Source organism: Neomonachus schauinslandi, chromosome 5, assembly GCF_002201575.2.
Source record: "Neomonachus schauinslandi chromosome 5, ASM220157v2, whole genome shotgun sequence".
Lineage (NCBI taxonomy): Eukaryota > Metazoa > Chordata > Mammalia > Carnivora > Phocidae > Neomonachus > Neomonachus schauinslandi.
In genome coordinates, this window is record NC_058407.1 from 103,967,180 (window position 1) to 103,991,985 (window position 24,806).

General features: G+C 40.4%; 2 protein-coding genes across 2 annotated transcripts in view; one reads left to right on the forward strand and one right to left on the reverse strand.

The window, feature by feature from the left end:
- The window catches only part of USP18 (ubiquitin specific peptidase 18), a 62,855-nt gene extending 50,538 nt beyond the window's left edge, over positions 1-12,317 (forward strand). Inside the window, exons 8-10 of the mRNA XM_021690632.1 lie at positions 2,946-3,077; positions 4,075-4,124; positions 12,259-12,317. Coding sequence (XP_021546307.1) covers positions 2,946-3,077; positions 4,075-4,124; positions 12,259-12,304 — 228 coding nt within the window. The 3' untranslated portion in view covers positions 12,305-12,317. The remainder of the gene's footprint in view (positions 1-2,945; positions 3,078-4,074; positions 4,125-12,258) is intronic.
- Positions 12,318-15,698: 3,381 nt separating this feature from the next.
- LOC110580975 (GPN-loop GTPase 3-like) lies at positions 15,699-16,814 on the reverse strand. Its single transcript, XM_044914978.1, is given in 2 exon segments — positions 15,699-16,468; positions 16,470-16,814. Coding segments are annotated over 2 exon segments (876 nt in total). The 3' UTR covers positions 15,699-15,937.
- Positions 16,815-24,806: the final 7,992 nt, after the last annotated feature.

Below are 24,806 nucleotides of genomic sequence, written 5' to 3' on the forward strand. Positions count from 1 at the left end.
GTTGAGGTGATTTTTTCCGTCTTGTCATTTTGTGCAGAGGAGAATAGATTAATGAGAGAACAAAATGCTAGCAGAGTAACAACGTCCCCAGAAAATATACTCTAAACAAATCAGAAAAGACCTGAAGCAGTGGGAAAAGAAAGGGAAAGAGAGAAAAAAGAAAAAGAAAAAAAAGAAAAAGAAAAAGATAAAGATAAAAACAAAAACAAACAAAACAAAACAACAACAACAACAACAAACAAAATGTGATCAAATATGATCAGGCTGGTATGTAGATCAGTGCCACACACTAGATTTGGGGTGTATTTTGGTCTTTTAGGAGAAAGTGCCTCCCAAAATTTTAAAGAAAGAAAAACTTATATATGTACAAAAATAAGGGTTGATATGATGAAGGGATGGAATATGACTGTAAAGATGGAAATTATAAAAAATTTTATAAAAGGAATTGATAAGAAGTTGTTTGAAAAAAGAAAGAAGAGGATTTAAAAAAAGAAAAAAGAAAAAAAAAGGGAGAGGATGTGATCAGGCAGGGGAATAGAAAACACCATATACTAGAGATTTAGGGTATATTTTAATCTGTTAGAAGAAACTATCTCAAAATTTTAAAGAGAGAACAACTTATATATATAAGCCAAAAATACGGGTAACTACTATGAAGGGATAGAATATGACTCTAAAAATGAAAAATAAAAATTTTTTTTTTAAAAAGGGATTGATAAGATGTTGGTTGAAAAAGGGAAAAAGAAAAATTCAAAAAGAAAAAAAGACAGTTAAAAAAAATTAACTTTGAAAGACTAAAGAATCATGGTAAAAAAGCCATGAATTCTATGTGCAGTATTCCCCTAGCGCTGGAGTTCTGCCATTCTCATTGATCGGTAAACATGGTCTTGGCTGGCTGTTCTCGCTGATCTTCTGGGGAGGGGCCTGTTGCCGTGGTTTCCAAATGTCTCTGCCGGAGGCGGAATTGCCCCGCCTTTGCCCCCTCCCGGCTAAGTAATCTGCTCGGGTTTGCTCTCTGGGGCTTTTGTTCCCTGCGAGCTTTCCGTACAGCTTTGGAGGCGGAGAGTGAAAATGGCGGCCTCCCAATCTCCACCGCGGAGGAGCCGAGAACTCGGGGCCCCGCTTCTCAGTGAGCCCCCAGAGAAAAGCCGTCAGTCACTCCCGTCTCCCGGTCTCCAGCCGCACTCCGTGCTCACCCGGCCTGTGACCGCGCGTTTCTATCTCTGGCACCCGACCCCGGGTGGAGTCTCCAAACCCAGCAGATCCCTGCGGCGCACTCCCGCGCGGCTCCTCCCGGGGAGGAAGGTGAGTCTCCCCGGATCTGCCGCTTGTTGGGTCCCTGCTGGAGGAGCAGTGGCCCGACTGTGCCGCGGATCACGGTTTATGGCAACCCCGAGCTGAGAACCCGCGCCTGGGCTCCGCCTCTGCAGCCGGCTTCCCTGCTCCGTTACCTGGGAGCTCTGCCACACTCAGGCACCCCCGGTCTTTCTGTGACCCCGAGGGTCCTGAGACCACACTGTCCCGGAGGGTTCCACCCCCCACTTAGCCACCAGAGTGACGTCCCTCGGCGGAGCAGACTTTTAAAAGTTCCGATTTTATGCTCCGCGGCTCTACCACTTGCCAGAAGCGGCCGACGGAGGCCCCTCCCCACTGTCTATCCTCCCGAATATCACCTCAGATTCACTTCTCTGCACATCCTACCTTCCAGAAAGTGGTCGCTTTTCTGATGAGAGAGTTGTTGCTCTTCTTTTCTTCGACCTCCTGTTGAGTTTGTAGGTGTTCAGAATGGTTTGATCCCTATCCAGCTGAATTCCTGAGAGGAGACGAAATCCAGGTCTCCTACTCCTCTGCCATCTTGCTCCGCCTGTGAGATTTTTGATGACTGTTTCAATTTCCTTGCTGGTTATTGCTCTGTTCAGATTGTCTTTTCCTTCCTGTTTCAGTCTTGGTAGTTTATAAGTGTCCAGGAATGCATCCATTTCTTCCAGATTCCCTAGTTTGTTGGCATATAGCTTCTGATTTCTCCCCTTTAATTCATGATTTTATTAATTTGGGTCCTTCCTCTTTTCTTTTGGATAAGTGTGGCCAGACATTTATTGATCTTATCACTTCTTTCAAAGAACCAGCTTCTAGTTTTGTTGATCTGTTCTACTGTTCTTCTAGTTTCTATTTCATTGATTTCTGCTCTAATCTTTATTATTTCTCTTCTCCTGCTTGGTTTAGGCTTTATTTACTGTTCCTTTTCCATATCCTTTCGGTGTGACTAACTGAAATTTAAATAAACAGCTTGAAACTATAAAGAAATAAAGTTCTAATTCTTTTTTTTTTTAAGATTTTATTTATTTACTTGAGAGAAAGCACGGGCAGGGGGAGGGGCAGAGGGAGAAACAGGCTCCCCACTGAGCAGGGAGCCTGACACGGGGCATGATCCCAGGACCCCTGGATCATGACCCAAGCCAAAGGCAGACATTTAACCAACTGGACCACCTAGGCACCCCTAAAGTTCTAATTCTTGACTTAACCTTTGTAGCCACATATCTTGTGACTTCCCAGCACCCTCTCTGACTCCCATTTCCTCAACATGCTCTGTTCTGCTATGCTGCCAAGTCTTTGCAATTTTGGGGTCCATTCGAGTATACTCCCTACCTAGAACTTATCTGCTAGTCTTGTTCATCCTTCAAGATCAATTCAGACATGTCCTCTCTGGGGAGCTTTTCTCAGATGATTATTCCTTCTCCTTTTTGGGGGCATGGCATTATAATTGTGACTTAATTAATTGTGAGATTCTTGAGTTCAAGGACTATTTTCTAGCCCCCTTGAAGTACCATTGCCTGGTACAGAGTGGGCACTAAATAAATGTGATGAAATAATGTTTCTTTATTTTAGACTATGGTTAGAAAAGGCGAGATGATGGGTGAATAATTTTGTGCCTTGTGTCCTTCCAGCTTGGAAGACAGTACGAGCTCTTTGCTGTGGTTGCCCATGTGGGGGCAGCTGATTTTGGTCATTACTGTGCCTATATCCAGAATTCTGTGGATGGAAAATGGTTCTGCTTCAACGATTCCAGTGTTTCTTGGGTGAGAACATTGTCCAAAATTTCCTCTTGTCCTGGATTAGCCACCTCTAAATAGATTCTGAGCCCAGGACTAGATTCTGGGACCTCAAGGTCAGGATACATTGTGGGCCAGTTCTCTCTGTGTGTGGGGGACTTTAAACAGTCCTTTTCCCTATAAAAAGCTTTTTTAAATTCAAGTATAGTTGACACAATGTTACCTTAGTTCCAGGTGTACAATATAGTGATTCAACATGTTTATACATTATGCTGTGCTCTCTGCAAGTGTAGCTACCATCTGTCACTGTACAATGCTATCACAGTATCACTGACTATATTCCTTATGCTGTGCCTTTTTCTTTTTGAGAAAGAGAGAGAAAGAACAAGCGGGGGTGGGGCATAGGGAGAGAATCCCAAGCAGGGTCCACACAGAGCCCTTATGTGGGGCTCCATCTCACAACCCTGAGATCATGACCTGAGCTGAAATCAAGTCGAATGCTTAACTGACTGAGCAACACAGGTGCCCTGTGTTGTGCCTTTTATTCCTGTGACTTATTCATTCCATAACTGGAAGCCTGTATCTTTCACTCTTCTTCACCCATTTTGCCCATCCCCGCCTCCCTTCTGGCAACCATTGGTTTGTTCTGTATATAGGTCTGATTCTGCTTAAAGTCCTTTTCTGCATGAAGTCCCCATCTGATGTATAGCCCTGTGAGAGTTCACTTAGCTCAGTGTCTAGGTTTTTTGGTGTCTTCATGCTCTGTGGGAAATTTACAGAAAGCAAGAAGAGTTAGATATATGTAAGTTAGAACCAAGCACAATCAAGTTTAAATAGAGGAAACAGGGTATAAAAGAGGCTTCATAAACATGGCATCCTATCACCGGATGATCCAGGTCTTGAGAGGTACATGGGTGGGTTTGTCTGGATGAGGGAGGGAGGGTAAATTGTAGCACCCCATACTCTCCGGGTGCTTAACAGATGTCAGCTGGATGCTTCACTTCATCTATTTATGTACTTCTAGGTATCCTGGGAAGACATCCAGTGTACTTATGGAAATCATAACTACCGCTGGTAAGTGTTTGAGTGATGGAAACCCAATGAGTTTACACAGGGTTCTTATTGCTGTATGAAACTCCCATGGACTCAGCTGCCACTTGTATTTGGGTAACTCTCCAGTGACTAGGTGTTCAGCCTCATCTCTCATTACACATCTCACTGTACCATGCATTTTTCACAATTTAGATGCCAGTAATACTAAAGTATAACTACTCCCCAAACATCATATCCTCCATAGCTTACACATGCAGTTCCTGGTCTGTTTCTCCTCTCCTAATTTATTGTTGAGGCAAACACCCACTCATGCTTTTATATCTCTGCTCATGGCTTTTCCTACTCTGTAAAGCCTGCACTGATTGACGCTGGAAGATTTGTAGGGGCTTCTCATATGCTTGCCCTGCACTTTAAACATACGTCCTTTATAGCAAGGACCACCCTATTTGTAATTGTTTTCATATATAACTTTCTTTTATATTAGACCATGAGCTATTTGGGATAAAGGATCATTCTTTTTCTTTGTCCCGTACAGTGGCTTGCATTTAGTAAATAGCTATAAATATGTTTTTAAAAATCAACAACTACAGGGGGGCAGCTAGAGAAGCCGGATGAAGGGTTTTTTTTAAATATATATTTTTTAATTTATTTGAGAGAGAGAGAGCACAAGCAGGGGGAGTGGCAGGCAGAGGGAGAGGGAGAAGCAGACTACCCACTGAGCAGGGAGTCTGATGCAGGACTCGATCTCAGGACACTGGGATCATGACCTGAGCTGAAGGCAGACACTTAACTGACTGAGACACACAGGTGCCCCAGGATGAAGGGTTTATTTATTTATTTATTTCATCTTTTTAAAAAACATTGTTCTGTTAGCCACTGTATAGTGCATCATTAGTTTTTGATGTAGTGTTCAATGATTCCTTAGTTGCATATAACACCCAATGCTCATCACAACATGTGCCCTCCATAATACCCATCACCCGGCTGCCCCATCCCCCCCACCCCCCTGAAAATCTCAGATTGTTTCCCAGAGTCCAGAGTCTCTCATGGTTCCTCTCCCTCTCTGATTTCTTCCCATTCAGTTTTCCCTCCCTTCCCCTATGGTCCTCCACTCTATTCCTTATGTCCACATATGAGTGAAACCATATGATAATTGTCTTTCTCTGCTTGACTTATTTCACTTAGCATAATCCCCTCCAGTTCCATCCATGTCGATGCAAATCGTGGGTATTCATCCTTTCTGATGGCTGAGTAATATTCCATTGTATATATGAACCACATCTTCTTTATCCATTCATCTGTTGAAGGGCATCTTGGCTCCTTCCACAGTTTGGCCATTGTGGACATTGCTGCTATGAACGTTGGGGTTCATGTGGCCCTCCTTTTCACTACATCTGTATCTTTGGGGTGAATACCTAGTAGTGCAATCGCTGGGTCATAGGGTAGCTCAATTTTGAACATCTTGAGGAACCCCCATACTGTTTTCCAGAGTGGCTGTACCAGCTTTCATTCCCACCAACAGTGTAGGAGGGTTCCCCTTTCTCTGCATCCTTGCCAACATTTGTTGTTTCCTGCCTTGTTAATTTTGGCCATTCTAAATGGTGTAAGGTTGTATCTCCTTGTGGTTTTGATTTGTATTTCCCTGATGGCTAGTGATATTGAACATTTTTTCATGTGTCTGTTAGCCATTTGTATGCCTTCTTTGGAGAAGGTTTGTTCAGGTCTTCTGTCCATTTTTTGACTAGATTATTTGTTTTTTTGGGTGTTGAGTTTGAGAATTTCTTTATAGATCTTGGATACCAGCCCTTTATCTGATAAGACATGTGCAAATATCTTCTCCCATTCTGTAGGTTGCCTCTTAGCTTTGTTGACTGTTTCCTTTGGTGTGCAGAAGCTTTTTATCTTGATGAAGTCCCAAAAGTAATTTTTGCCTTTGTTTCCCTTGCCTTTGGAGATGCATCTAGCAAGAAGTTGCTGGGCTGAGGTCCAAGAGTATCCTGCCTGTGTTCTGCTGCAGGATTTTGATGAATTCCTGTCTCACATTAGGTCTTCCATCCACCTTGAGTTTATCTCTGTGTATGGTGTAAGAGAATGGTCCATTTTTATTCTTCTGCATGTGGCTTTCCAGTGTTCCCAGCACCATTTGTTGAAGAGACTATCTTCTTTTCCATTGGACATTCTTTCCTGCTTTGTCGAAGATTAGTTGACCAGAGACATGAGGGTCCATTTCTGGGCTCTTTATTCTGTTCCCCTGATCTGTGTGTCTGTTTTTGTGCCAATACCGTACTATCTTGATTACAGCTTTGTAATATAGCTTGAAGTCCAGCATGTGATGTCACCAGGTTTGGTTTTCTTTTTCAACATTCCTCTGGCTATTCGGGGTCTTTTCTGGTTCCATACACATTTTAGGATTATTTCTTCTAACACAATGTTGATGGTATTTTGATAGGGTTGATGGTATTTTGATAGGGTTTGCACTGAGTGGATGGATTGCTCTGGGGAGCATAGACATTTTAACAATATTTGTTCTTCCAATCCATGAGCATGGAACGTTTTTCCATGTCTTTTTGCCTTCCTCAATTTCTTTCGTAAGTGTCCTATAGTTTTCAGAGTACAGATCCTTTACCTCTTTGGTTAGGTTAGGTATTTATACGTTTTGGTGCAATTGGAAATGGGATCAATTCCTATTGCCTCATTGCTACTGTATTGAAATGCAACGGACTTTTATGCATTGATTTTATATCCTGCCACTTTGCAGAATTCCTGTATCAGTTCTGGCAGTTTTTTTGTGGAGTCTTTTGGGTTTTCCACATAGAGTATGATGTCATCTGTGAAGAGTGAAAGTTTGACTTCATTGCCAATTTGGATGCCTTTTATTTGTTTTTGTTGTCTGATTGCTGAGGCTAGGACTTCTAGTACTATGTTGAACAACAGTGATGAGAGTGGACATCCCTGTTATGTACCTGACCTTAGGGGAAAAGCTCTCATTTTTCCCCATTGAGAATGATATTCACTGTGGGCTTTTTATATATGGCTTTTGTGATATTGAGGGAATTTCCCTTTATCCCTACATTGTAGAGAGTTTTAATCAAGAAAGGATGCTGTACTTTGTCAAATGCATTTTCTGCATCAATTGAATCATATGGTTCTTGTTCTTTCCTCTATTAATGTGGTGTATCACATTGATTGATTTACAGATGTTGAACCATCCTTGCAGCCCAGGAATAAATCCCTCTTGGTCCTGGTGAATAATCCTTTGAATGTTGGATCCTATTGGCTAGTATCTTGGTGAAAATTTTTGCATCCATGCTCGTCAGGGATATTGGTCTGTAATTCTCCTTTTTGATGGGGTCTTTGGTTTGGGGATTAAGGTAATGCTGGCCTCTTATAATGAGTTTGGAAGTTTTCCTTCCATTTCTATATTTTGAAACAGAAGAATAGGTATGATTTCTTCTTTAAATGTTTGGTAGAATTCACCTGGGAAGACATCCAGCCCTGGACTCTGTTATTTGGGAGGTTTTTTTCATTACTGCATCAATTTCCTTGCTGGTTATGGGTCTGATCAGGTTTTCTATTTCTTCATGTTTCAGTTTTGGTAGTTTATATGTTTCTAAGAATGCATCTTTTTCTCCAGATTGCCTAATTTGTTGGTATGTTGTTGCTCTATAGTCTTATAATTGTTTGTATTTCTTTAGTGTAGGTTGTGATCTCTCCTCTTTCATTCATGATTTTATTAATTTGTGGCCTTTCTCTCTCTCTCTCTCTCTCTTTTTTTTTTGGTTAAGTCTGGCTATAGGTTTATCAATCTTATTCTTTTAAAGATCAGCTCCTGATTTCACTGATCTGTCCTACTCTTTTATTTCTATATCATTGATTTCTGCTCTAATCTTTATTATTTCTCTTCTCCTGCTGGTTTTAGGCTTTATTTGCTGTTCTTTCTCTAGCTCCTTTAGGTGTAAGTTTAGCTTGTATGTGTGAGACTTGTTCCTTGAGAAAGGTCTGTATTATGTACTTCCCTCTAGGATTGTCTTTCCTGCATCCCAAAGATTTTGAGCAGTTGTATTTTCATTTTCATTTGTTTCCACGAATTTTTAAAAATTCTTCTTTAATTTCATGGTTGAACCATTCATAATCTTTAGTACGATGCTCTTTGACCTCCATGTACTTGTGTTCTTCCAAATTTTCTCTTGTGATGGAGTTCAAGTTTTAAAGCACTGTGGTCTGAAAATATGCAGGGAATAATCCCAATCTTTTGATACTGGTTGAAACCTGATTTGTGATCCAATATGTGATCTCTTCTGGAGAATGTTCCAGAATGTGTATTCTGTTGCTTTAAGATGGAATGCTTTGTATATATCTGTGACATTCATCTGGTCCAGAGTGTCATTCAAAGCCCTTGTTTCCTTGTTGATATTCTGCTTAGATGATATGCCCATTGCTGTGAGTGTGGTGTTAAAGTCCCCTATTATTGTATTATTATCAATGTGTTTCTTTAATTTTGTTATTAATTGGCCTATTAATTGGCTGCTCCAAGCTAGGGGCATAAAGATTTACAATTGCTAGATCTTCTTGCTGGATAGACCCTTTAATTATGATAGAGTGCCCTTCTTCATCACTTATTACAGTCTTTGGTCTAAAATCTATTTTGTCTGATATAAGGATTGCTACTCCAGCTTTCTTTGGATATCCATTAGCATGATAAATGATTCTCCACTTCCTCACTTTTAATCTGGAGGTGTCTTTGGGTCTAAAATAAGTCTCTTACAGATAGCATTTCAATAGGTCTTGTGTTTTTATCCTTTCTGATACCCTGTGTTTTGATTGGAGCATTTAGTCCATTTACATTCAGAGTAATTATTGCAAGATATGAAGTGAGTGCCATTGTACTAACTATAAAGTTGCTCTCTAGATCATCTTTTCTTTCTGACTTTGTTACTTTTGGGCTCTCTCTTCACTTAAAAGATCCCCTTTAATATTTCTTTCAGGTCTGGTTTAGTGATCACAAATTCTTTTAGTTTCTGTTTGTTCTGGAAGCTCTTTATCTCTCCTTCCATTCTGAATGACAGCCTTGCTGGGTAAAGTATTCTTGGCTGCATATTTTTCCCCTTTAGCATGTTGAATATATCATGCCCCTCCTTTCTGGCCTGCCAGGTCTGTGGATAGGTCTGCTGCCAGCCTTATGTTTCTACCCTTGTAGATTAAGGACCTGTTGTCCTGAGCTGCTTTCAGGGTTTTCTGTTTGTCTCTGAAATGTGCAAACTTCACCATTATATGTTGAGGTATTGACCTATTTTTGTTGATTTTGAGGGGGGTTCTCTGGGCCTCCTGGACTTGAATGCCTGCTTCCTTTCACAGATTAGGGAAGTTCTCCTCTATATTTTGCTCAAATAAACCTTCTGCCCCCTGTCTGTCTCTTCTTCCCCTGGGACCCCAATTATTGTAATATTGTTTTGCTCTATGGTATCACTTATCTCTAGAATTCTTCCCTCGTGATCCAATAGTTGTTTATATCTCTGTTTCTCAGCTTTTTTATTCTTCATAATTTTGTCTTCTATATCACTATATCATTTATCCCAGCAGTTAGAGCCTCCATTTTGGATTGCATCTCAGTAATACCATTTTGATTTCAACCTGATAGATTTTAATTCTTTTGTTTCTCCAGAAAGAGATTTTCTGATGTCTTCTATGCTTTTTTCAAGTCCTCTGGTATCTTTATTATTGCTCTAGTTCTGTTTTATTATAAAATTCTAGTTCTGACATCTTACTTATATCCATATTGATTAAATCCCTGTCAGTGAGTACTGCCTCTTGTTCTCTTTTTTTGGTTGAGTTCTTCTGCATTGTCATTGTCCAGAGAAGAATAGATGAAAGAGAGCAGAAAAGATAAAAATAGGAAAATATTTTTCTAAATATACACTGACAAATATACAGGAAAATATACACTAAACAAATCAGAAGAGATCAGAAGCCAAAAAAGAAAAAAATAGAATAAAACAGAAGATGAACAAAACAGAATAATAAACTAGATCCTGGGTGTATTTTGGTCTGTTCATCAGAAGAAACTAGATCCCAATTTGTAAAGAAAAAAAACATATATATATATATATGTACACACACACACACAAAAATAAAATAAAATTGAATACAATGAAAGCAATCCAAAAATGGTAAATATATGTAAGATGTAAATGTAGAAGTATAAATTTAAAAACGCCTAAAAAAGAGTTGATAAAATAAGAAATTAGGTGAAAAGGAAAAAATTTAAAAGTGAAAGACTAAAGAATCATGAGAAAGACCCATGAATTCTACATACGGTTTTCTCCTAGCACTGGACTGTATGGTCAGTAGACTTGGTATTAGCCAGATGTTCTTGCTGATATTCTGGGGGGAGGGGCCTTTGATTCTAACGTGTCTTTGCTTGGGCGGTATTGCACCCCCTTGCCAAGGGGGCTAAGCTCAGTATAAATGGCTCTGGATTGCTCTGTGTGGGTTTTGTTCCCTGAAGGCTTCAGCACTGATTTGGGGGATGAAAATGAAAATCACGGTGACCCGATCTCCAGCCTTGGAGTTGAAAGCTTGCACCGTGCCCCCCCCCCCCACTACCCAATGTGCCCTCAGGGAAAAGCAGTCAATCACTCTTGTCTCCCTGGTTTCCATCTGCAGTGCTCACCTAGCCTGTGATGGAGCATTTTTATCTTAGGCATGTGACCCCCTTTTGAGTCTCCAAATTTGTTACAGACTCCTGTGGTGCACACCCGTGCTGCTCCTCCCAGGGCAGGGAGGGGGTTCTTGCCTCAGTTTTGCCTTTTTCTGGGCCCCTGCTTCGAGAGTGGTCCCCCAACCATGCAGCGGTCCAAGGTTTATGGCAACACCAAGCAGAAAACCCACTCCTGGGCTCTCTGCAGCCGGGTTCCTTGCTGCTTGAGAACTCTGCCACACTCAGGCACCCTGTTATATCTGTGACCCTGGGGATCCTGAGACCATATCGTCTCACCTGGGATTCTGCCCTGCTTTGCCACATGAGCGCTTTTCAAGCAGGGATGTCCCCCGCTGTAACAGAGTTCTAAAAATTCTGATTTTACACTCCGCTGCTTATATCACTTTCTGGTAGCCAGCTATAGAGGCTTCCTCCCCCTGAGTTTTATCTTCCCATATATCACCTCAGATTCACTTCTCCACACCTCCTACCTTGCAAAAAGTGGTCACTTTTCTATTTGTAGAATTGCAGCAGTTCTTTTCTTAGATCTCCAGTTGAGTTCACAGGTGTTCAGAACGATACAATGAGCACTGGGTGTTATACTGATCTGATGAATCATTGAACATTATTTCAAAAACCAATGATGTACCATACCTTGGCTAATTGAATTTAAATTTAAAAAAAAGAATGATTTGATAGCTATATAGCTGAATTCCAAGGACCAGATGAAATTAGGGTCCCACTCCTCTGCCATCTTACCTCTGTGCCTCTGGATGAAGTTAAAGGAGAGAGACTTTGTAAGTTTTTCCAGTTGAGTTTCTGGATTAGGGGTGACATTGTATACCAGAGGTGATATTTGAAATGATTTTAGCTGCAGGAGTAGGCCTGATCACTTGAAAAATAATGAAATAGCTAAAATTTGTGTTTGAAATCCTCTTACAATCTTCTATTTATCTTTGTCTTTTCTTCTGAACATCTCCCTTAGATGCTCATTCTTTGTCACTTTCTGGTTGTCAGAAATTCTTCCATTATTTAAATCAGGGTTTGGCAAACTGTTTCTGTAAAGGGCCAGAGAGTAAATATTTTAGGCTTTATGAGCCATACAATCTCTGTTGCAACCACTCAGCTCTGTTCTTGTAGCACAAAAACAGCCACAGACACTACGTGAATGAATGAGTGTGGCTGTGTTCTGGTTAAATTTATTTGCAAAAACAGGGTTAGATTTGGCTTGTGGGCTGATAGTTTGTCAACCCCTGATACAGATGTTAACTAATAGAAGCTTAGTGTCTATTTTCCCAGGTTACCCATTTTTTTCCCTTCTGAGGTAATGGATAGATGAAGACTTGATCCAACAACCAGAAACTTTTCTGATGTTTGTCCTATCATGAATTAATAATATGTCAGTTAACTATGAATGTTTCATTTCTGTTATGCTGTTGCATTTTTTTTTCTTTCGAGGAGAGAAACTGCTTATCTTCTGGTTTACATGAAGATTGAGTCCTAATGGATGTTCCCTAAACCTTCAGAGACTGACAAAGTTTCATTTTCCTTTCTATCCCTGGATCTGCTGACTCTTGCAAGAGATTTTGCAGTGAGAAGAAGCCTCATTTTCAAATTGTGTAGTTAAACTATATATAATAAGGGGTAATTATCGAAATATCTTGATCAGTCAGAATATGGCCATATGGCTGGGGCAGGGACCTGAGTGCTCCCCCCTGTGGAAGACATTAATTCTTTAGTTAGGGGAGTGTGGGAGCCCAGATGTTCCTGGGGGAGGAGAAAACAGGCCAACGATGGTAGTGGGGGGCATTCAGGTGGCAAGGAGCATTGGTAGGGAAGTATTTCAGTATTTTACAGCCAGTATGATGGTATGGTATGTACTGGCAGAATATGATTTTTGTTTATAATTTAAAACAATTTTAGAACCCATATCAGTTCTGTAAAAGTCAAGTGTTTTGTCACTGTTATTCATTTATGTGACAAATATGTATTGATCACCTACTCTCCATAAGATAGTGTGGTAGGCACCATCGTGAATAAAGTTCTTTTTCTCAAAAGTAGTTTGCAGTTTAATGGGGGGTGATTAAAATACATAAAATACTGAGGGTTTGTGCTACAGGAATTAAAGGACAGTGAAATACTTCTATTGTGGGGCCATGGGAGAAGCCATAAAGCTGGAAAGGGGGTTAGGATGGAGAACAGTCCATTTACATGAGTAAGCATACACAATGGCATGGCTGAGAAAGGCAAGGCTCAAGGTTCAAGGATAATCCACAAACCTGGCTTCCCTCTACCAAGGAAGCAGTGGAGATTGATAAGGCTGGATGGTAGGTGGCGCTCAGAATGTAGAAGGTCTTGAACTACTAAGAAGTTTGGATCTAATTTAATAGGTAATGAGGAACTGTTGAAGGGCTTCAAAAAGAAAAGGAACATTTAGTGGTGTTTTTGGTAAAATGAATCTGCTAGGGGCTGGCAACATGAATTAGAGACAGAGATGGTAGTGTAAATGGAAAAGTGTTCATAGTCAGTATAGAACCATTTTGGAGGAAGAATGGATGTGGACAGTGAGAGAAAAAGGGTCCAGGGGGACTCCACTACCATCTTGGAAGGTGAGGAGGGTAGATGTTACTATCCCCATTTTACAAAAAACAATTGAGACATTCATATGTTTAATGACTTGTTGAAGATTTCATAGTTATTAAGGGGCAGAGTCAAAACTTCCGACATAAAATGTGGATAATTTATTTTTATTGGCAAAAAAATTAGCCATGCAGTAATAAATTCTCACAATATAGAAATATGTAGAATCTCTTCCTTAGAGCTAACCATTGTTAAACAGATGTAAATTAGCTTCCTAGCACTGCCACAACAAATTATCACAAAATGGGTGGCTTAAAACAACAAATTTTTCTCTCAGTTCAAGGAAGTCAGAAGTTCAAAGTAAGGTGTTGGCAAAGTTGCTTCCTTCTGGAGCCTCTGAGGGAGAATCTGTTCCATGCTTCTCTCCTAGTTTCTGGTGGTTACGAGCAGTCCTTGTCATTCACTGGCCTGTAGCTAATGTCACACTCTCTGTCTCCATCTTCACATGACCTTCTTCCCTGTATGTCTTCATATGACCTTTATATAAGTATACCGGTCATTGAATTTAGGTCCCACCCTAATCCACTGTGACCTCATTTTTTTTTTTTAAAGATTTTATGTATTTGAGAGAGAGAGAGAGAGAGCACAGGAGGGGGGAGCGGGAGAGGGAGAAACAGACTCCCCGCTGAGCAGGTAGCCCGATGCAGGACTCGATCCCGGGACTCCAGGATCATGACCTGAGCCGAAGGCAGTCGCTTAACCAACTGAGCCACCCAGGCGCCCTGTGACCTCATTTTTACTTGGTTAATTATATCTGTGAAGACTCTATTTCCAAATAAGTTCACGTTCTAGGGTTCTAGAAAGACATGAATTTTTGTGGGACATTATTCAGTGCAGTACAAGGTGTGTATGTCACTAGGCTGTTTTCTGTGCATTTGCATACATATATCACATATATAATTTTTACATAATAAGTTATTCACTTAATGTCTTAGAAAATATTCTTGAAAAAGTTGTTGCATTTAATTCCATAGATATGTATACTATATTTTTTAGATTCCCATATCGGTGAATGTTAAGGGCACTTCCATTTCTTCAGTATTTAAGAAATGCAGAGTGGGGCGCCTGGGTGGCTCAGATGGTTGGGCGTCTGCCTTCGGCTCAGGTCATGATCCCAGCGTCCTGGGATCGAGTCCCGCATCGGGCTCCCTGCTCCTTGGGAGCCTGCTTCTCCCTCTGCCTCTCTCTCTCTGTCTCTCATGAATAAATAAATAAAATCTTAAAAAAAAAAAAAATGCAGAGTGAATGACTACCTTTAGACATATTTTTGTGCATGTATAAATATTTCTGTAGGTACTGAGAAGTGAAATTAGGTCAAGGGCATGGGTATCTAAAAATAGCACTAGATACTAGTACTAAATTGACTCCAATTAACACCAGTAACTTTTGTTAGGCTGCTGCTTTTTTTTTTTTTTTTTTTTTTTTAAGTAGGCTCCATGTTCAGCAATGGAGTCCACCATGGAGCTTGAACTCATGACCCTGAGATCAAGACCTTTCTATTTCTTTTATTTATATACATATATATATTTTATTTATTATTTATTATTTATTTATTTTTTAAAAGATTTTATTTATTTGACTGAGAGAGACAGTGAGAGAGGGATCATAAGCAGGGGGAGTGGGAGAGGAAGAAGCAGGCTTCCCGCTGAGCAGGGATCCCAATGGGGGGGGGCTCAATCCCAGGACCCTGGGATCATGACCTGAGCCAAAGGCAGACTCTTTTAACGACTGAGCCACCCAGGTGCCCCTACATATATATATTTTAAAACATTTACTTTTCACTTTTTAATTACACAAATGATACATTTTCTTTTTTTTTTTTAAAGATTATTTATTTATTTGAGACAGAGAGAATGAGAGAGAGAGAGCACATGAGAGGGGGGAGGGTCAGAGGCAGAAGCAGGCTCCCTGCCGAGCAGGGAGCCCGATGCGGGACTCGATCCAGGGACTCCAGGATCATGACCTGAGCCGAAGGCAGTCGCTTAACCAACTGAGCCACCCAGGCGCCCACTGAGCCACCCAGGCGCCCGATATATTTTCAGTGTAAGAAAACTCAGACATACAGATAAGCAATGGTCTTAACTATGTCCTTCCAGATTTTTTTCCTTTGGACACAGGTGTATATTTTGTTACAATAATTCCTGCCTCTCCAAAAAACCTTCAAAAATAATAAAAATCAAATAGTAAAAATAAAGGCAGACTGGGTCCTAACTGTACCACTGATGCTCATTTATATACAAGTCCATGTGCATTCATGTCAATTTCAACATTTAAAATCTAAATTGATGTTGTTAAAATAATACTAAAAGATTCCACTTGAAACATCAGCCATTTCAAAATAACTAGAATTTGACTCAGGCATGCTGCTGATAAAGAGCCAAGTATTGCTTTTTTCATTAAAATAGGTAGCCTTCTAGTATTGCATCCTTCTAAGAGAAGAATGTCTTGCTGGTTCAGTAGCAAGTGCTTCACGTATATAGTTACTCTGATAAATTCTTCATTCCTTCTGGTGTCCTTGAAAATATTCATCAAACACAGAAGAAGAGTCATCTTCATGTTCCTTTGGTTCTTTGAATTCTAAGTCTTCTCCATACTGAATGGCAAAATCAATATGCTGTAACACAATGTTTATGCTTTCTTCATCCGACTGATCGTAAGGCAAAAATCGAACCATGCTGTAGTCATCAATCAGTCCACATATAGCTTTAGTCAATTTTTTGAATTTTTTGCTTCTTAAGTCACTTGCAGAATCGCCTAATAAAGAATACATGTCTGGGTCTAGAAACTTTTCAATTTCCTTTTTAGCTTTCTTGCTCAGCAGATCCATTTTTGTCATGATGTTAACTTGTGGAATTTCTAGAGAGATCATAGCACTCAGGGCTGCCAAGATGCCAGAAATAAACTTGAACGACTCCACCATGAACTGAGAATCAACGAGAAAAACTCCACAAACTCGGAACTCCCACTGTTCCAGCTGTTGGACCAGCTGTTTCATCACGGGCAGGTGCGTATACAACTCAATCTGACCTACATGAAGAACATGACAAGACTGGACAGTCAAAAAGGATATAGTCGTCCTCTACGTGGCCAAGACAGTTCTCTAGCCAGTCAAAATTATTGGCAAAGTACTCCATGCAAAATACCAATCCTCCATTGGGACCAAACCGCAGAGAGTCATCCTCCATGACATCATCCACCTCAATCAGTTCCCGGATGGCAGCCATCACGGAATAGTTGAAGTGTTCTGCTGCAGGATCGAGGTTCACAACTTGCACAGACCGATTGAGGGCTTCACAGTGCTGGACCATGGTGGCACAGTAGGTGCTCTTCCCGCTGCCTGCCGGGCCCATGACCAGCTGCACATACCGAGGCATGTCGGCGCTCCCGGTAGCCGGTGCTGCCCGCCGCACAACAGAGTCCGACCCCCTGAGATCAAGACCTGAGCTGAGATTGAGTAAGATGCTTAACAGACTGAGCCACCCAGGTGCCGCCTAGGCTTCTTTTTCCCCCAAGTTTTAAATTCCAGTTAACATACAATGTGATATTAGTTTCAGGTGTATCATTGAGTGATTCATCACTTACATTAAACACCCAATGCTCATTACAAGTTCCCTCCTTAATGCCTATCACCCATTTAACCCATTCCCCCCACCCACTCCCCTTCCAGCAACCCTTGGTTTGTTCTCTATATTTAAGAGTCTGTGTTGTGGTTTGCCCCTCTTTTTTCCCCTATGTTCATCTGTTTTTTTTCCTTAAATTCCACATATGAGTGAAATAATATGGTATTTGTCTTTCTTTGACTTACTTTACTTAGCATAAGACTCTGTAGCTCCCTCCACATCATTGCAAATGACAAGATTTCATTCTTTTTTATGGCTGAGTAAAATTCTTTTGCATTTTGCATATATACCCGAACTTCTTTATCCATTCATCAGTTGATGGACATTTGGACACTTTCTATAATTTGGCTATTGTTGATAATGCTGCTATAAACCTTGGGGTGTGTGTATCCCTTTGAATCAGTATTTTTGTATCCTTTGCATAAATACCTAGTAGTGCAATTGCTGGATTGTCGGGTATGTCTATGTTTAACTTTTCAAGGAACCTCCTCATTGTTTTCCAGAGTGGTTGCACCAGTTTGCATTCCCACCAACAACCTTTCCCTACATCCTTGCCAACCTATATTGTTTCCTATGTTGTTAATTTTAGCATTCTGACAAGTGTGAGGTGATACCTCATTGTAGTTTTGATTTGTATTTTCCTGATGATGAGTGATGTTGAGCATTTTTTCATGTGTCTGTTAGCCATCTGTATATCTTCTTTGGAAAAATGTCTATTCATGTCTTCTGCCCATTTTCAAACTGGATTGTTTTTTGGGTGTTGAGTTTTATAACTACTTTATTTATTTTGGATACTACCTTGCAAATGACATATCTGACAAAGGGTTAGTAACACCAATTTTCAAGTTTTAACTTTTGTCATTCTGAAAAATCTGGATTAAATTTGATCTTTACAGATTAAGACAGTTGAGCTTCTTTCCATGTTTATTGACCATTCATTTTTCTTCTGTGAATTTCTTATGATGTCCTTTGTCCTTGTTGTGTTAACACACAAGGACAAGATTTTATTTAAAGATTTTTCATTTTATTTTTTTAACTGATAAGCATTTTATTTTTTTAATTAACATATAATGTATTATTTGTTTCAGGTGTACAGGTCTGTGATTCATCAGTCTTACACAATTCACAGTGCTCACCATAGTACATACCTCCCAAAGTCCAAGCATTTTATTTTCATTTTGTGTGTGTGTAGAATGCAACTTACTTTTTTTATATTATGTTCAATTAGCCAACATATAGTATATCATTAGGTTTTGATGTAGTGTTCAACGGTTCATATTTTAGAGAGAGGAGAGTGAGAATGGGGGGGTTGGGAGGGATAGAGGAAGAGGGAGAGAGATAATCCTCAAGAGACTCCCTGCTGAACGCAGAGCCCAATGTGAGGCTCAATCCCAGGACCCTGAGCTGAAATCAAGAGTCAGCTGCTTAACCAACTGAGCCACCCAGGCTTCCCAAGTGTTTGCTATTTTTATTTTAACTTTTTTCTTCCTGGATTTATTTAAATTCAAGTTAGTTAACATATAGTGTAGTATTAGTTTCAGGAGTAGAATTTAGTCACTCATCACTTACATAACACCCAGTGCTCATCACAACAAGTGCCCTCCTTAATGCCCATCACCCATTTACACCATCCTCCCACCCACCTCCCCTGCAGCAAATCTGTTTGTTCTCTATAGTCAAAAGTCTCCTATGGTTTGTCTCCCTCTCCATTTTATTTTTTCCTTCCCTTCCCCTATGTTTATCTGTTTTGTTTCTAAATTCCACATGAGTGAAATTGAATGGTATTTGTCTTTCTTTTACTTACTTCTCTTAGCATAATACCCTCTAGTTTTATCCATGTCATTGCAAATAGCAAGATTTCATTCTTTTTGATGACTGAATAATATTCAATTGTATTTCTACACCACATCTTCTTTATCCATTCATCTGTTGTTGGACATCTTGGCTATTGTGGACATCCCTGCTATGAACATTGGGGTGCATGTGCCCCTTCGAATCACTGTGTTTGTATCCTTTGGATAAATATCTAGTAGTGCACCTGCTGGGTCATAGGATAGTTCTACTTTTAACTTTTTGAGTTACAAAAAGGGGACCTCCATACTGTTTTCCAGAGTGGTTGCACAGCTTGCATTCCCACCAACAGTATAAGAGGGTTCCCCTTTCTCTGCATCCTCACCAACATTTGTTGCTTCCTGAGTTGTTAATTTTAGCCATTCTGACAGGTGAGAGGTGGAATCCCATTGTGATTTTTGTATTATCTATTTATTTTTAAAAATTCTTTAAATTTAATTTAGTTAACATATACTATATTATTAGTTACCAGGGTTGAATTTAGTGATTTATCATTTGCATATAACACCATATAACATCATTACATCAAGTGTCCTACTTAATGCCCAATTACCTCTTTCCCCCACCCACCTTGCCTCCAGCAATCCTAGTTTGTTTCCTAGAGCTCATTGTCTCTTATGGTATGCCTCCCTCTCTATTTTCATCTTATTTTGTTTTCCTTTCTTCCCCTGTTTATCTGTTTGTTTCTTAAATTCCACATATGAGTCTCTTGTAAGCAGCATATCGATGGGTCTTGTTTTGTTTTTATCCATTCTGATACCCTGTGTCTTTCAATTGAGCATTTAGTCCATTTACATTCAGAGTAATTATTGAATGATATGAAGTGAGTGCCATTGTATTACCTGTAAAGTCGCTGTTCCTGTAGATTGTCTCTGTTCCTTTCTGGTCTTTGTTACTTTTGGGCTCTCTCTTTGTTCAAAGGATCCCCTTAAATATTTTTTGCAGGGCTGGTTTAGTGTTCACAAATTCCTTTAGTTTTTGTTTGTCCTGGAGACTCTCTCTCCTTCTATTCTGAATAGAGTAAAATAAAGTATTCTTGGCCACATATTTTTCCCCTTTATTGTGTTGAATATATTATGCCAGTCCTTTCTGGCCTTCCAGGTCTTTGTGGACAGGTCTGTTGCCAGCTTTATGTTTCTACCCTTGTAGGTTAAGGACTTGTTGTCCTGAGCTGCTCTCAGGATTTTCTGTTTGTCTCTGAAATTTGCAAGCTTCACGATTATAAGTTGAGGTGTTGACTTATTTTTATTGATTTTGAGGGGGGTTCTCTGTGCTTCCTGGACTTGAGTGCCTGTTTCCTTTCCCAGATTTGGGAAATTCTCAGCTATAATTTGTTCAAATAAACCTTCTGTCCTCCCTTCATCTTCTGGGACCCCTATTATTTGAATATTATTTTGCTTTATGGACTCACTGAGTTCTCAAAGTCTCCCTTCCTGATCCAGTAGTTGTCTTTCTTTCTTCTTTTCAGCTTCCTTATTTCCCATCATTTTCTTTCTTTTTTTTTTTAGAGAAACTTTTTAAAAAAGATTTTATTTGGCAGAGAGAGAGACAGCAAGAGTGGAAACACAAGCAGGAGGAGTGGGAAAGGGAGAATCAGACTTCCTGCGGAGCAGGGAGACCAATGCGGGGCTCAATCTCAGGAACCTGGGATCATGACCTGAGCCGAAGGCAGATGCTTAATGACTGAGCCACCCAGGCGCCCCTCCCATCATTTTCTGTATCAATGACTCTCTTCTGCCTTGTTTATCTATGCTTTTAGAGCCTCCATTTGGGACTGCATCTCAGTAATAGCCTTTTTAATTTCAGCCTGATTAGATTTTAGTTCTTTTATCTCTATAGTATGTGATTCTCTAGCGTTTTCTGTGCTTTTTTCAAGTCCAGCTAGTATCTTTATAATCATTAAATTCTAGTTCAGACATTTTAGTTATATCCATGTTGATTAAATCCCTGTCAGTGAGTACTACCTCCTGCTCTTTCTTTTGGGGTGAATTTCTCTGTCTCATTATTTTGTCCAGGAAAGAATAGCAGAAAAAGAGAACAATAACAACAACAGAAAAAGAAAACAAGCCAGGAGAAAACAAAAACAAAACAAAATAAGAAAAAAAATCAAAGAAGAAACAAAACAGGAAAAAAAACCCCAAAAAACACATCCTGAGTTTATTTTGGTCTGCTTGTTAAAGGAAACTAGATCCAAAAATGGAAAGAAAGAAATATATATACAAAAATAAAATACAATGAAAGGAAAACAAAAATTTAAAAAATATGTATATGTAATGTATATATAAATATAAAAGTTAAAGAATAAAAAAGAAAAAAAGAAGAAAATTCCCCCCAAAAAATAAAACTGAAAGACTAAACAACATGCAGAAAAATGAAACTGGACCACTTTCTTACATCACACACACAAAAAACTCAAAATGGGGGACAAATTAACATGGCAGAGTATTAGGGGGACACTGAACTTGCCACAACCTTTGAATACAACTAGATCAACATTCAACTATTTTGAACAACTAGGAAGAAGATCGGAGGAGTAAGGAAACAATCTGCACAGTTTGAGCAAGAGAATTTGGCAGAGGCAAGATTCAGAGCCCTGGATTGGGGGATTGGGGGACTGGGAAGCTGTGTGGCCAGGAAGGGGAGGAAACCCGGTTCACAAAGCAAAGTTAGGAAGAGGGAGAGAGCTGGAAATAGCCTGGCGGGTTGCAACTTCACAGTAATCCACAGTAGGAGATCCCCAGGGTCGCTCAGGGAGAGATTGCTTCCCTTTCTGGAGGCATTTGGAAGAGTGTTTTTAGCCTCTCTAAAGACAGAAGGTCAGCTGGGGAGTCATTGAGTGGAACTCAGCAGCAGGGTCAGAGGGGTGTGCAGAGGGCAAAAAAACTCAACATTTTGCTGTCTGCTATAATAGGCTTAAACCTTGTATGTGTGTCAAGCAGCCACTTTTCTGGGGCTGAACTGAGCAGAGTGTAGAGACTAGAACAGTTTGCGGATAACCTGGCCACTGCATTTTGCTGTCTGCCACAATATATCCAAGCCTCTGTGACAGTTTTTCTGGGACAAAGGGGAATAGGAGACTGAGTCTAGTGCAGATGACTGATAACCTGGCTCCACCTTGTCACTGAGTGTTAAACTCTAGCCTCTGTGTGCACACTGTGTGACAGCTTTTTGGAGACAGGACAGTGCTGGGCACAACCCAAGCCTCCCTAAGCTCCCTGCCAGGGGGACAAGACTGGGCACACACCTTACCAGGCCCTTTAAAACTTGGAGTTTTGAATCCCAGCCACTGGCCAGAGATAAAGTACAGGAGATCTGTGGCTCTGCGTGTGCAAACGACCTGGGCACAGATGGGTTAAGGTAGGGAGCTGATGAGGGCCTGGGTCACAGGAGATTGCTTGCTTTTCTAAGAGGGCCTCCTGAGCAGCAACTACCAGGAGTTCTGTTCCCCAGGGCCAAGAGGGCAAGGTGACACCATATTCTACCTCCTCCACCTCTCCATCCTCCTCCCACCTACCACCACAGTCTGACTCCAGAGAGACACAGCGCCTCCAGTGGAGGCTGGAGTCCCCTACACTAAACCCCATGCCCCGACCTAGCAGGAGCATCTTTACAAGGAAAAGTCAGCTTGTGAGCCAACCCAGGAGGGCTCTCCCTCAGAAGACCATATAGGCCCTGGCATCTACCGAATCAACTGATTAAAGAAAGATCCAAAACATCAGCTTCTGGCTTAACTCCACAAATCAAAGTATACCTACTTAAGGCCCAAACACTCCCCATACAAGCAAGGAGGAACTCTGTAGATTAAGGATAAGTGGGAAAGAGTAGCTGAAACACAACAACAGAGTGTACACGACATGCACCAGAATTATGTCCTGAGGTGGTGGTTGTTATTATTGCTGTTATTCTTTTTTTTTCTTTTTTTCTTTCTTCCTTTCTTTTCTGGACACAATGACTAGGAGAAATTCACAGCCAAAGAAAGAATGGGAGGTAGTACTTTCTGTCAAGGATATAATCAATATGGATATAAGTAAGATGTTAGAAGTAGAATTCAAAACAATTATAAAGATACTAGCTGGACTTGAAAAAAGCTGTAGAAATAAAAGAACTAAAATCTAATCAGGTCAATATTAAAACTGCTATTACTGAGATGCAGTAAAAAAAGTGGAGGCCCTATATGCTAGGATAAAAGAGGCAGATGAGAGAGTCAGTGATATAGGAAACAAAATGATGGAAAATAAGGAAGCTGAGAAAAAGAAAAAAAAAGAAAAACAACCACTGGATCATGAGGGGAGACTTCAAGAAATCACTGATACCATAAAGCACAATAATATCAGAGTAATAAGGATCCCAGAAGACCAGGAAACAGAGAGAGGGGTAGAAGGTTTATTTGAACAAATTATAGCTGAGAACGTCCCTAATCTGGGAAAGGAAACAGGCATTCAAGTACAAGAGGCACAGAGAACCTCCCTCAAAATCAATAAAAATAAGTCAACACCCCAACATATTAGTGAAGCTTGCAAATTCAGAGACAAACAAAATCCTGAGAGTAGCTCAGGACAACAGGTCCTTAATCTACAAAGGCAGAAACATAGGTTCGGAGGGGAGGCAAGATGGTGGCAGAGTAGGGGACCTCGTTTTATCTGGTCCCTTGAATTTAGCTGGGTATCTATCAAACCTTTCTGAACACACATGAATTCAGCCTTGATGTAAGAAAACATATCTGGACTCTACAAGCAGAAAAATGAGGGTTTTTTGCAAAATAGGAGGTGCTGAGTCATGAATCTCTGGGGAAATATCGGAAGCTAAAAGGAGGGGAGAGGGAGCCTCCATCAGCTAGCTACCGGAAAGTCATATAACACCAGACTGCAAAATTGGAACCCTTAGAAATCTGCTCCAGTGAGAGACATCCCTTTCTGAAAGGGGTTCAGGGGATGAAAAGGGCAGAATTCTAGGTGGGTCATTGTGGACTCAGGATCCCAGGAGACACAGAAAGAACAGGGGTGTCTAATCCGATACAGTGCCCAAGCAGTGGAGTGGGGAAGCTGGTTAAAGTCAGTGAGCCCAGAAGGGACTCTCAGCTCTGGTCGCCATAAACCACAAGCTGGGCTGGCAGAGAGACAGCACTTTGCCTGAGCACCCTGAAGAGGACTGGAATGTTTGGGCCATTTAACATCCCTTGGGAGAGATGAAACAGCTGTGCCCATGACTGTGCAACAGCTCTCAGGGTGGTGGTAGCCCCAGAAAGGACAGATGGGTGGCACCCAGCTGTGACCTGGGAGCAATGACATTCAGGGCTCTTGTTTTCCTTCAGTCTAAAATTTTACATTTTTTTAACCTCTTTCCCATGCAACTAGATTCTTATTTTACAAATTTGTTTTTAAGTCACTTTTTAACCTTTTTTCACATCTACGTTTTATAGATTTATGCCTCACCTAGTCCTTTTTTCACTCTATTCAACTATATATATATATATAATATATATATATATATATTATATATATATATAAACTTTGTTTTCTTTGCATTTTTTGGATGTAGGGTCTTCTAACACAGAGACCTAAATTCAATTAGGTACAAGTAGATCACCCTGCTTTGTCCACCCTGTGAGATTATAGTCTCTCTTCCCTCTCCCCCACAACCATTTTTTACTGTTTTGTTCCCTATTGGCTTTGTTTGCTTTTCGGTGATGGCTTCCAACATCTTCAGATTTTTTCTAGGGTGCATTTTGCTAGGGTCATGGCTGATATTTTGGATTCTGTTAATTCACTCACCCATTCTTCCTTGGGCAGAATGACTAGAAAGAGGAAGTCACAACAAAGGAAGGAACCAGAGGCAATGTCCTCTGCCACAGAGCTAATCGATATGGATATAAGCAAGATATTCAACATTATTAGC